Source organism: Onychomys torridus, chromosome 14 (assembly GCF_903995425.1).
Source record: "Onychomys torridus chromosome 14, mOncTor1.1, whole genome shotgun sequence".
NCBI classification, from domain to species: Eukaryota; Metazoa; Chordata; class Mammalia; order Rodentia; family Cricetidae; genus Onychomys; species Onychomys torridus.
In genome coordinates this window covers 71,850,734-71,863,971 of record NC_050456.1, presented here as the reverse complement: position 1 = coordinate 71,863,971, position 13,238 = coordinate 71,850,734, and the positions used below count along the sequence as shown (strand labels likewise).

The 13,238-nt window shown below is 48.9% G+C and overlaps 1 protein-coding gene across 4 annotated transcripts in view; it reads left to right on the top strand.

The window, feature by feature from the left end:
* The window catches only part of Syne3 (spectrin repeat containing nuclear envelope family member 3), an 83,569-nt gene that overhangs the window by 24,573 nt on the left and 45,758 nt on the right, over nt 1–13,238 (top strand). For 2 of the 4 annotated variants that reach the window (XM_036206609.1, XM_036206607.1), the window contains exon 2: nt 11,179–11,336. In XM_036206609.1, coding sequence (XP_036062502.1) covers nt 11,193–11,336 — 144 coding nt within the window. In that variant the 5' untranslated portion in view covers nt 11,179–11,192. Of the gene's footprint in view, nt 1–7,888; nt 7,951–11,178; nt 11,337–13,238 lie in introns of those variants that run through there. The other 2 variants (XM_036206608.1, XM_036206610.1) reach the window with 2 other exon arrangements.

The window sequence follows — 13,238 nt, the reverse complement described above, 5'->3', positions numbered from 1 at the left end:
TCACCCCATATATATATGACCGGAACAGCTGCACACACAGCTGGAATAAGCCCTGTCCTCCCGAAGCCCTGGTCATCCCGAAATGCTCATTAGTCATCAGAAATGCACATCTAGGGAAGAGGCAATGGCTCAGGGAAGCCAGGCAAATGCTGTAATCCCAGTAATGGGGAGGTGGAGACAGGTGCATACCAGGTCTCACTGGCTAGCCAGTCTGGCCTACTTGGAGAATTCCAGGCCAGTGAGAGGCCCTGCCTACAAAAACAAAGGCAGATGGCTTCAAAGGGACAGTACCAAGGTTTTCTCTGGCCTCCATGCACACCAACATATACACACTCTCTCTTTCTTCTTCCACCCCATCTCTCTCTTCCACACCCCCACCACATACAGAGGGAAAAAACTCAACCATGTTCCCAGCCAGTGAAAGACCCTGTTCTCAAAAACCAAGGTGGATGTGATGGTTCTTGAAGAAGGGCACTAAGCTTGACCCCTGGTCTCTAATTATGTGCACATCTGCCCATGGCCTCTCACACTCACACACTCATGCACCTTCATGTTTATTTTCTCTCCCTCTCTTCTGTCTCTACCCCACTCCTTTTCTTTATGTGTATGGATATTTGCCTGCATGCATACCTGTGAACTCAGTGCCTATTGAGGCCAGAAGAGGGCAACTGATTTCCCTAGACTGAACTTACAGAAGGTTGTGAGCCTCCATGTGGGTGCTGGGAATTGAACTCACGTTCTCTGGAAGAGCAGCCAGTGCTCTTAACTGCTGCGTCATCTCTCGAGCCCATGTCCCACTATTTTAGAATCTGATGGATAAGTTCTAGAAGTTTGATTTAGCAGGACTTCCAAAGGCTTTTAAGAAGGAGTTGAGGATTGGTGCCACTGGCCTAGCCCATTGGTCTTTAGAGAGTGTGTGTGTGTGTGTGTGTGTGTGTGTGTGTGTGTGTGTACACATATTACCACTTTCAGTGTAAAAATATAGGCATTTAACATGCCCTCCAGTAAAGCTTAGCTGTGTTGATTGGCTGGCATCAGCCTGGGATAGGGCATTCTCCATCCCAGCCAGGCTCCAGTGGTCCCAGCACCCACCTTAGCACGATCTGTTGTACAGCAGATGGCCAGTCCCATGGCTGCTGAGCTCTGTCCACTCTCTGTCCTGCTGACCCTGTTGCCAGAGAACCCCTAAGGACTCCTGTGAACTTTCACGCCTCCTGATTGGCTGGCCTCCTGGAGCCTGCACTAATTGAGCCCAAATTCGGGGAGCCATAGTAAAGCCTTTGGAGTCCCAGCCTGCACCAGGGGTGCCCACAGTGGCTTGCCTGCCTCCTTTCCCTTCTCAGCTTCTTATATATTGACTTTGAGTTGCCAATGCCAGAGTTTCCCAGGTGGAGTCTTGGCATCCCCCAGCCTCTGCCTATTGCTAGAGAGCTTGTGGAAGCTCCTTGAGGATGCTTTTATAGTCAGTCTATCTGGAGAAAGAGGTGGCTCCAGCAGCAGCCAGTTTTCACAACCAAGGACCATCTATCTCTGATGGAAGGGCCAATCTCAATCCACTTTCAGAGCCCTTTATTGAAAGCAGTTGCTGGCCTGTGTTCTCAGTGGCTTTAACTGAAGTGAGCCGTACAACTCTCTTTCAGAGTGGGGTTTCTTGTATAACCATTGACAGTCATCTCTCAGTATCCTAGGGGGATGAGTTCTAGGCCCCTGCCCCCTCCCCAGTGGATACCAAAATCTATCCATGCTCAAGTCCCTTAGATAAAATGGAATAGCATTTCCGTAGAACCTGTGGGTGCATCCTCCTGCATGCATGAACCACAAAGTCAACCAGTGCATTCTTGCTAGCTGATATACTGTATTTCTTAGGAAATGACTAGAAAATGCCTGTAATGTCAAAGACATGCTTTTTGTTGTTGTTTTTGAGACAGGGTCTTGTTATGTAGTTCAGGCTGACCTGAAAGCCACTGCATAGCTAGCCCAGGGTAGCCTCCAACATGAAGCAATCCTCCTGCCTTAGCCTCCTGTGTACTGAGATTGCAGGAGTGCGCTAGTTGATGAATGCAAGGGTTTTATTGGTGGTGGTGGTGGTGGCGGTGGTGGTGGTGGTGGTGGTGGTGGCGGCGGCGGCGGCGGCGGCGGCGGTGGTGGCGGCGGTGGTGGCGGCGGCAGAGGCAGTGGCAGAGGCAGCGGCGGCAGCGGCGTTGGTAGGAGGGGGGTGCTGAGACAGAGCCTCATCTAGCCCGGCCTGGCATCAAACTTGGTTTGTTGTTGAGGATGACGTTGAATTCCTCATCCTCCTGTCTCCACCTCCTGAGCTTTGGGATTGAAGGTATACACTACTGTGCCCAGCTCAAATGCAACATAAAACAGCAACAGCAAAACACCTTTAATTCCAGCTCTCAGGAAGCAGAGGCAGGAGGATCTCTATGAGTTTAAGGCCAACCTAGTCTACATAGTGAGTTCTAAGCCAACCAAGGTTACATAATGAGATCCTGTCTCAAAAAAAAAAAAAAAAAAAAAGATTGATCAATATGGTTGGCTGCATCAATGGATGTGGAAGCCCTGGACACTGAGAGCTGACTGCATACTTAGTGGACCGAGATGGTCGTGGTACCTCACCTCTCCAAAGCTTGTGCACATTTCACTCGGTCCCTTAGCCTGTCAGCTACTGTTTTACTATCTCCAAGATGGGGTAGGACATTGGGGCTATTCCTAAGTCTAGATTCTGCTGCCCTGGAGGGGGGTAAGGTGAATGGGGCAGGATTCAGGTGCCTGGATCAATAGCCAGTTCATGATCCCTGGGAGCTCCCCCCGCCCTCCTACACTCACTCTTAGAATCACCTTTTGTTAACACCGTGAAAGAGAATCCCAAGGACCGTTGCTCTGGCACTGTGGATGGCGACCTCTCTGCAGCTCCCTCCACCATCCCCCTTAACACAGAGGAAGGGAGCCTTCCCTCAGCACACTTGGAGAAGCTTTAGGATTAAAACCAGCTGGAGCTCAGATCGTGAAATTCTATCTTTGTATAAGAGACCAGAGGGAAGGAGAATGGAAGGGTGGGAACCATATGTGGCAGGGAAGGACTGAGTCACTGTGAGTCCGGTGAGTCACAGCCCAGGGAGCATGCCCCTTAGGACTCAGGGTCAGTGTGTGGTGGGCCAGCTAGGGTGACCAGGCAGGAGCCCCAGGACATAACTTCTCAGAAGAGCCTTAGCTTTCCTGGGTCATGAGTTCCTCTCCACCGCTTTGGGAGCCCTGAACATAGTGCCAGTAGGTGAGGTGCGTGGGCACAGGGCAAAAGCATCCAGTGCAGTAAGTCTTGGGGGGGGGGGGGGGGGGGGGGGGGCTGGCTGTCCCATAGAGCTTGTCCAAAAGTCTAGGTTCTCCATCTGAGACCAGGTCTCTGAAGATGGCCCACAGCGGGCTGGCTGCCCCAGCTCCCCACGTCACTTGGCAGCTCTCAGTGGAGGCCTGGCTCACGCAGGAGTAGCAAGCTGTGTAGCACTCAAGGCTAAGGAAAAAGGGCTTAGACTGAGTTGTCCTGGATTCAAGTCCTGTCTGTGCTGCTTGCAGGCTTCTTGGAATTCACAAACCCCAGTTTTCTCATCTCCACAGAAAGGAGAATGGTAAGTGCCTGCGTGGGCCTTTGTAGGGGGATTAAGTAAATAGGTATAAACCCTCCCAATAGAGCAGGGGTTCTCAACATTCCTGATGCTGCCACCCTTAATACAGTTCCTCGTGTTGTGGTGACCACCCCCAACCATAAAATTATTTTCATTGCACCTTCACAATAATAATTTTCCTGTGGTCTATAGCTGTGTATATATCAGATACTGTAGGTATCTGTGTTTTCTGATCGTCCCCAAGGGGTCACGACCCCACATGTTGAGAACCACTGCTACAGAGCCAGGCCCATGAAGGATGCCCTGGAAACGCTGGCTGCAGCTGTGCCCACTGTGGATCTAGAATCAGTGCTTCTGACTTTGTTTCCCTCCCTGCAGAATGGGACTGATAATGCCACACCCGTGCTGTTATGTTGAGAACCCGACTTTGCCCCTTGCTTTATTTGAGGGGGTCTGGTGTTGTGCTTTTGGGGTGCCTTCAACAAGATATGCTTCAGTTCTGGACAGGGTTCCGGGAGCCCTGCATCACTGGAGGGCAAGCAATATTGCAGGGCACGCCACTAGGGTGGTGTGTGTGTGTGTGTGTGTGTGTGTGTGTGTGTGTGTGTGTCTGTCTGTCTGTCTGTCTGTCTGTCTGTCTTAGTTTGTTTTCAGTTGTTGTGATAAATACCATGACCAAAAGCAGCCTGGGGAAGAAAGGGTTTATTTGGCTCACAGGTTAAGGCACATCATGAACGAGGGAAGAAGTCAGGGCAGGAACTTGAGGTAGGACCTGAAGCAGAGGCCATGGAGGAGGGCTTGCTCCTTGTGGCCTGCTCAGCTCACTTTCTTATCCCACCCCAGGACCACCTGCCCACGGTGGCACCACCCACAGTGGATTGGACCCTCCTATATCAATCATTTCATCAAGAAAACGTCCCACAGACTTGCCTACAAATCTGACAGAGTCATTTCCTCAAATGAGGTTCCCTCTTCCTGGATGACCCTAACTCACGACAAGTTGACAGAAACACGAACCAGCACAAGATGACTGAGGCCAGGGGGTCAGCCCCTGACCAGCGGCAGTACAGAGCAAGAATCTGCAGCTTCAGCTTAGACAGAGGAAAGGAGAGGGAGGGAGGTCTAATTGACCCTGGCAGACAGGACACGGAGCCCCAGTGGGCAGGAGGCCATGTTGGGCAATTTTGTCAATGTTGAGAACCCTGCCCTTCCTGCAAGACTGGTCCCTTGACACCAAATTGCAGCTCAGCCATTTGCTCTGGGGGCCAGGATCAGGATCAAGGGAGCCTTTAAATGGACAGTGTGCCTTGCTCTGGCCCAATCCCCTCCTATTTGCCTCTCCCCGTCCTGTCTGTGCCTATAGTCATTGTCTTAGTCACAGTTTCTATTGCTGCTGTGAAACACCAGGACCAAAATCGAGTTGGAGAGGAAAGGGTTTATTTGGCTTACACTTGCACATCATGGCCCATCACTGAAGGAAGTCAGGACAGGAACTCAAACAGGACAGGGTCCTGGAGGCAGGAGGTGATGCAGAGGCCATGGAGGGGTGCTGCTTACTGGATTATTCCTCTCTGCCACCTCCAATGCAGGTCTGGTAATGTCACCATCTCCTTCTCTGCAGCCTGGTGACTGATCTCTAGGTCCCTTTTGTCCTATGGTGACTTCTTGGTTCTTTTGATCCACTACATCTATATGGACTCCTTGAATGAACTCCCAGAAAACTGTTCAAACAACACCTAACTCACAAATATGGGTAGAAAGAGCAGTTGGAAACAAAGAGGAAAAATGTTTGTTAATTTTAAAAAATAGACCACATGTAATGGATTTACTTAAAATATATTTGGAATCTACTAGATTCTTCAAAAGCATTTAAAAAAGATTTTACTTTTACTATGTGTATGTGTGGGTATATACATGTGAGTACAGTGTCCATGGAGACCAGAGGTATATGATTCCTCTGGAACTGGAATTACAGGTGATTGTGAGCTGTCCAATGTGGATGCTGGAATTCAGGTCCTTTGCAAAAGCAGTATGTGCTTTTAACCTCCGAGTGATCTCTCCCACTCTGGGAAAGCATTCTTTTAAAGCTTCATTTAATTTTATGTTTTCTTTTGATTGACACATAAAACTATCTATATTTATGGGCACCGTGTGCAAATTCAGTGCAGGTGTGCAAGGTGTGCTGTGCTCAGCATCCCTCTTCTGTGCCCAGTGTCCCTCTGCTGTGCCCATCATACCTTTCCTGTGCCCTATGTCCCTCTTCTGTGCCCATCATACCTTTCCTGTGCCCCGCATCCCTCTTCTGTGCCCAGCATCCCTCTGCTGTGCCCAGCATCCCTCTGCTGTGCCCAGCGTCCCTCTGCTGTGCTCAGTGTCCCTCTGCTTGCTGTCTTCATGTTTGGAACCTTCACACTCCTTCTAGTTCTTCATAAAGTGTGTAATATGTTATAGTGAGCACAGTTTCTTTGCTTTTCTTTCTTTCTTTTTTTTGGTTTTTCGAGACAGGGTTTCTCTGCAGCTTTTTGAGCCTGTCCTGGATTAGCTCTGTAGACCAAGATGGCCTCAAACTCACAGAGACCCACCTGCCTCTGCCTCTGCCTCCCGAGTGCTGGGATTACAGGCGTGCGCTACCACTGCCCAACTCCTTTTCTTTTCTTTTCTTTTCTTTCTTTCTTTCATTCTTTTTTTTAAAGATTTGTTTATTATGTATATATATGTATATGTATGTATGTGTATATATATATAATGTATGTCTGCATATATGCCTGTATGCCAGAAGAGGGCGCCAGATCTCATTAGAGATGGTTGTGAGCCACCATGTGGTTGCTGGCAATTGAACTCAGGACCTCTGGAAGAACAGCCAGTGCTCTTAAGCACTGAGCCATCTCTCCAGCCCTCGAGTACTTTTTAAAAATACTATTTCCACTTGTGAGGTCAATGCATATATATTAATATTATATTCAATATTCATATAGTCCCATACACATATATTTACACACACACACACACACACACACACACACACACACACACACAGGATTTATTAGAATGGCTTATTGTCTGTGGTCCAGTTAGTCCAACAATGGCTGGCTACCATCAGAAAGTCCAAGAATCCAGTAGTTGTTCAGTCCATGAGGCTGGATTCTCTACTGGTCTTTGGAATATGCTGAAATCCCAGAAAAGTAGGCTCTGATGCCAGTGAAGGAATGGACTTGCCAGTGACAGTGAGGGCAAGCAGGCAAAGAGAGAGCTTCCTTCCTCCACGTCCTTTATATAGACTACAGAAGTTGTGACCCAGATTAAAGGTGGATCTTCCCACTTCAAAAGATCAGGTTTAAAAGTGGGTCTTGGGATTGGGGATTTAGCTCAGTGGTAGAGTACTAGCCCTGGGTTCAATCCTCAGCTCAAAAAAAAAAAAAAAAAAAAAAGTGAGTCTTCCTAACTTCAAAATACAGGTATGCCCAACCACCTGAGTTTTAGTTAATTCCAGACATAGTCAAGTTGACTATGATAGTGTATAAGTGATTGTCTGCAAGTGTGTGTGTGTGCACACACACGCTATGTTTATGTTTGGTGCCCACCGAGACCAGAAGAAACATTTGATCCCCTGGAACTAGTTACAGACAGTTGTGAACTGCCAAGTTGCTAGCTGCCCCATTGGTGTTGGGAACCGAACCTGCATCCTCTACAAGGGCAGAAAGTGCTCTTAACCCCTCGGTCATCACTCCAGCCTTTTGTTTGCCTTTTCAGCTGTCAACTTCTTACACTTGCTTGCAGAGAAGTCTCTCCCCATTGGCTAAATGAAGGCTGTCACACACAGGTCTTTGCACTGATGGGGCCCCTGGGTAGAACTTGGGGACCCATGAGTTTAAATGGGAAACTGACTCCACCTTTACCCTGACTTAACCCTGAGCTGATAGTTTCCCTCCTTGTGCACAGGCAGGAGTGAAGCCCCCCTGCTATTCACGGGGCCTGGCATTCCATCACGCGTATTTTTAGTTAATGGTGCAGCTGTCACACATGTCTCCAAGTGTTGTTTATGTCCAATATTATTTCAGAGTTACGGGAGTTATAGGATCCATGGTTAGATTGTGTGATTTACTGTGTTAATGTAGTAGTGGTGGTGGTGGTGTGTCTCAATTTTGATTTTCCGTGTTTGGTAACTGGGTCTTATTTTGGCTGGTTTTCTTCAGTTCTTTCCCCTTGAAGGCGCTTAGCCGCCTGTAGCCACACATGCTCTGTGGGCAGCTGTCCATCCTGAACGCCGCCGCCGCCGCCGCCGCCGCCGGGGCTGTCTGTTTTTTCACTGCTGGGGCTGCAGCCTGAGGTAGGCTGGGCGATGTGTTAATTAAATTCCTGGGTGTGGCAGCTTTGTCCAAGAGGTTCAGATCCCCTGAACTCTGCCTGCAGCCTCCCCAGTCAATGTGAGTGGTGTGAGGCTGGGCTGAGCCCTGCCAGCTGTGAGGTGCATTACTGGGCCACCACATCAGCATGCTTTCCTTGGCAGGCCCTGCCCTTGAAAGGGTTCTGCTAGTGACCAGGGGGCTCCTGTCCTCTGAGGCTCTGGGCATGATTTTCTGTCTCTACATTCCTGGCTTTGTAAAAATAAAAGCTGAATTCTCGGCAGCTAGACAAGACCGACAGCTAGTTGGCAGTTCAGGGCCACAAAGAACCAATGTGGAGGCCAACACACGTGAAGGCTCATTTCAAAAGAAGCACAGAGAGATAGGGAGTGGCTGCAGGTGTGGATTAAGTTTCTAGAAAAATGTCAAAACAGCTCTAAAAGAAAAACAACAAGTTGGGGGCTGAGCTCTGGACGGGCAGCCGCCACGCCTAGCATGCCGCCTGCTCTGCACCGCCCACCCATGCCCATGTCCTTTGGCCCTGCACTGCTGGCCAGGCCTTTGTCTGCCACAAATTCCTCCACCCAGTGCCATGGGGATTGAGGCCAGCCAGATTCCCAGCCAAGGCTTTTTGAGTGATTTAGTCATGTTCGGAAAAGGTTTTACTTATTTTTTTAATCGTAAAAAGATGGTTGCTCTTTCCTGAAAATTTTCACAAAGTTTTGTGAAATTGAAAATCCGAGATGGGCTAGAGAGAGGGCTCAGTGGTTAGGAGCACTGCTCTTCCAGAGGATCTGAGTTCGATTCTTAGCACCCATGTCAGGAGGCTTACAACCACCTGTAACTCCAGCTCCATAGGATCTGACAGATCTGGCCTCTGCAGGCACCCATGTTCATATGCACATACACATACATATATACACATAATTAAAAATAAAATAAATATTTTTAAAAATAAGTAAAAATGAGAGGGCAGAATCCTTCAGTGCTGATCTTGGCATGGACAATTGCCCTTTGCCAAGTAGCTTCTGAGGCCATGGTGGCTATGCTCATAGGAGAAACCTCAGGTCTTATATATGGACAACCAGGCCTTTAAGGGGCTGGGCCACTTCTACATACCCTCAACTCTTACTTAGTCACATGGACTCAGCAATGGGGAGTCTCAACCTTTTTATATGAGTGGAGGTTTTTTTTTTTTTTTTTTTTTAAGATTTAATTATGTCTGTTTTATGTATGTCTGTGTACCATGTATATGCATGCAGTGCCTGTGGAGGCCAGAAGAGGGAGTCAGACACCCCCTGGAGTAACAGGTGGTTGTGAGCCACCATGTGGGTGCTGGAAAATGAACTTAGGTCCACTTGCAAGAGCAGCCAGTGAGCTGTTTCTCCAGACCCCTGTTGGTGGTATTTTTGTTAGTTGTAAGGTTGTAGCTACTAAATACATAATTCTGCCTCACTTCAGTATTGTATCCTCAGTGTCCCTGTTAAGCTTGCATTCTGTGGGCGGCTGGCTATAGATTCTCAAGTGCAAGTACACCATAGACCATAATACGAACCAAGTCCCTGCGGTTGGGCGTGGAGATTGCTTCTAGCTTCCTTTCGGTTAGCCACTTTATTTATTATTATTTTTTTTTAGCTAGCATACAGAATAATAGATCATGATCTGTGGTACATATGACTTTTCATTCACATATCCCATTGCTCTTGGCTCACCTCCCCAACTCCTCTTCCCATCCCCATCCCCATTTTCTTTATCCTCCCCCATTGGTTCCTTTCCTCATTCCAAATAGTCTCCCTCTGCTTCCATTACATGTGTGTATGCACATGTGTGATATAATTAAACACAGATTTTACATATGAGTGAGCTTATGTGATATTTTAGATATTTTATCTCCTTTTGCCCATAACCTTCTCTTTAGACCTCTACTTCCTGCCCTATAGACACCTTCTACTCTGATGTCCTACACATTTTGCCATTTTATTTTAATTTTTTTAAAATAATTTATTTACCTTTACCTCACTTACATTGGCGTTTTTCCTGCATGTATGTATGTCTGTGTAAGAGTACCAGAACTTGGAGTTAGAGACAGTTGTCAGCTGCCATGTGGGTGCTGGGAATTGGACCCTAGTCCTCAGGAAGAGCAGTTGGTGCTCCTAACCGCTGAGCCATCTCTCCAACTCACATTTTGGCATTTCAGATAGTAGCATGTCTGGGATGCAGCTCCATGGTAGGGTATTCCTTTAGCAGATGCACAGTCCTGTGTCCCATCCCCAGCATTTGCAATAAAACAAAATAATGAGAAAATGGTGTGTGGGGAGTTTAGTGTTAGAGTGTGTGCCGATTCTGGGCTGCTTCTTCCAGCAACCTTGGACGTTCTGTGCAAGGCATCATGGGAGACTGGCAGATAAATCAGACCCAATCCCTTTACACAGAATGTGGATGTAAATAACTTTAATCCAAAGCAGGTTATAGTCGCTGTCAGCTGACACCTAGAACTGGAATGCAAAAGAGTTTTGTCCTGGTTTAATGGGATTTTGGAGAATACTGCATGAGCAAATCTTTGCATTCACACAGTGCAGGATGAGGTTAGGAGCAGCCCAGGCGCGGGGATTGGTGTGGGTGCGTGGCTTGCCAAAGCTGGCAGGTATCACTAAGGAATGGGTGGGCTTTATCAGATGGGCTGGGTCAGCTGATTGCCTGTGTCTGTGAGGACACCTCCCTCCCCCACCTCCCCCTGCCACAGAGAGACACAAGCAAGGACTGCTGGAGACCCAAGGTGGTGTGAAGTGGGGACAATATAAACTCACATGGCCATCTCCTGGCCACGTTCATTTCAGGAGTGCTCTGGGCTTCTGTGATCCCCGGGGCAATGCTCTTTCATTTGAGGGCTTGGATCCATTCAAATCAAGCTCATTTTGGGTCTCACCGTCTCTGTCTGTGAGCTTTGTGGGGGGTCTGAGAATATAGATAGGAGCCACCTTGCTCCCAAGCTAGAGAATGGGACAGGGAGGCTACGTGACAAGGGGATGTCTCTACCAGCTACTGCTCGCACAGCAGAGGCTGTACCTGCTTTCTCCCTGTCCATTTCCAGCTCTGGGCCACTAGGATTGGCAACTGTGCCAAGCGGGGCGCATCATGGGGGGCACTGGTATACTGTGCCTGCTGCCGCCTGGGGTCTCTCCATAGCTCTGACCCCATGAGGTCCTTCTCAGTCTCCACAGGTGCCATGACGCAGCAGCCCCAGGAGGACTTTGACAGAAGTGTGGAGGATGCCCAGGCATGGATGAAGGTGATACAGGAGCAGCTTCAGGTCAATGACAACACACAGGGGCCCCGAGCGGCCCTGGAGGCACGGTTGCGTGAGACAGAGGTAGGTAATGGCCGGGTTTTGCTGGCCCTGTGGCATCGGCCATCTTTGTGGCTGAGAGACTAGAGAGTTGTTCACACCCTGACCTGTGTTGAGATGTCCTGGTCATTTTGCTCAAATATACACTCTGATAAGGTGGTTTGAGGCTGAGGCTGAGGTTCTGATCTTCCAGAAAGTTCTACAAGATGACCCAGCTGTTCATTCAAAACGTCCCTCCTTCCATCCAGGGTGTGTCGGGTGGGGGGTGCATCTGCACATCCAGGTGGGTGCCCTACCCCTGTTGGCTCAGACTTGGCTCTGCCTAATACCCACTTCTTAAATCCAAGACTTCTGCTAGGCCCAGATCGGCTCACTTCTACCCTCAGTGGGGAGCCATTAAGAACCACTGCTCCAAGGCTGGAGAGATGCCTCAGCTCTAGGTATGTCTGTCATCCAGCTCCAGAAGAGGGTTAGGACTCAGTTCCCAGCATGCCTCTCAGGTAGCCCACAGCCACCTGTAACTCTAGCTGAAGAGGATCTGTCATCTTCTGGTCTTCGCTGGCACCTGCTCTCACACGCACAAACCCTCACACAGGCACATGTACACACAGCTAAGAATAAAATAAATTATTAAAACAATGGGAGGAGTTCAGTTTCCAGCACCCATGTTGGCAGCGTATAACTGCCTGTCACTCCCGCTCCAGGGGATCAAGCACTCTCTCTCTCTCAGCCTCTATGGACGTACATGTTGCATACACATAGGCACACATATATTGATGTGGTCAGAGCTTGCACAGACACACCGAGAGGTGCACTTTGCCAATCTCCCAGGTGGCTCTCAAATCCAGTCAAACTGACAGTTGAGACTAACCATCTTCTGTGGTCTTCCTCTGAAGCTCTCCACACCTCCCATTGTCTGCCAAAGGAAAACTAAATTTTACCTGGCATTAGAAATCCTCATGTTGGGCTGGAGAGATGGTTCAGAGGTTAAGAGCACCTACTGCTCTTCCAAAGGTCCTGAGTTCAATTCCCAGCAACCACATGGTGGCTCACAACCACTTGTAATGAGATCTGGTGCCCTCTTCTGTATATATAATAAATAAATAAATCTTTAAAAAAAAAAAAAAAAGAAAAAGAAATCCTCATGTCTAAGACACCCCACCCCCGCTTTGCTGTTACCCCTCCCGAGCCTACACACTCCTCTCTATTTCCTGTCACTAGGCTTTTGCCCATGAACCGCATCTCCTCAGAATACCCATCAGCTTGGCATGAGTGAGCGTGTAAAATGAAATACTATCAGGCTTTTCTGACTCCAGCTGGTTTCCTGGCACCCTCCTGCCCATCACTACCCATCAGCACCCCTGTCCTCCAGTGCCCTTCCCCAGCAGCCGGTCACAGGAAACTCTGCACCTACAGGCAGGCTGGCAGATTGTGAGGGCTGACAGGGACATGGGAGGAGCTGTTGTCTAGGCTGGTGAGTGAGTGAGTGAGTGAGTGTGTGTGTGTGTGTGTGTGGTGTGCATGCGCACACGCTTGTATGTGTACGTATGTATGTGTGTGTGGATGGGCTCAGCCCTGGAAGTGGGAGGACCGCCTGATTCCTACAGGCTAGGACACCGGGACACTAGCTGTACTTGTGGTCACAAAGCTCCCAGATCCTCTTCCAAGTCCCCATGTCTCGTCCTCTTCACTTTCTGGTTCCCAGCCTCCTGGGCCCTGCACTTGAGTCCCATCCTCAGATTTCTCACCAGCTTCAAGGCCTCATCCTGACCAGGGACTCCTTAGCATTTGCTGGGGGTCCGGTTTCCAGAAGCCGGGTGTGTGCATCCCCAGTTATGTCTTGCTTCTCCACTTTCGTTCCTCTGCCTTTCCAGTTGTGGGCACCATTTCCGTGCTTGGCATCAATGCTGCCTCCTCCAAGAAGCC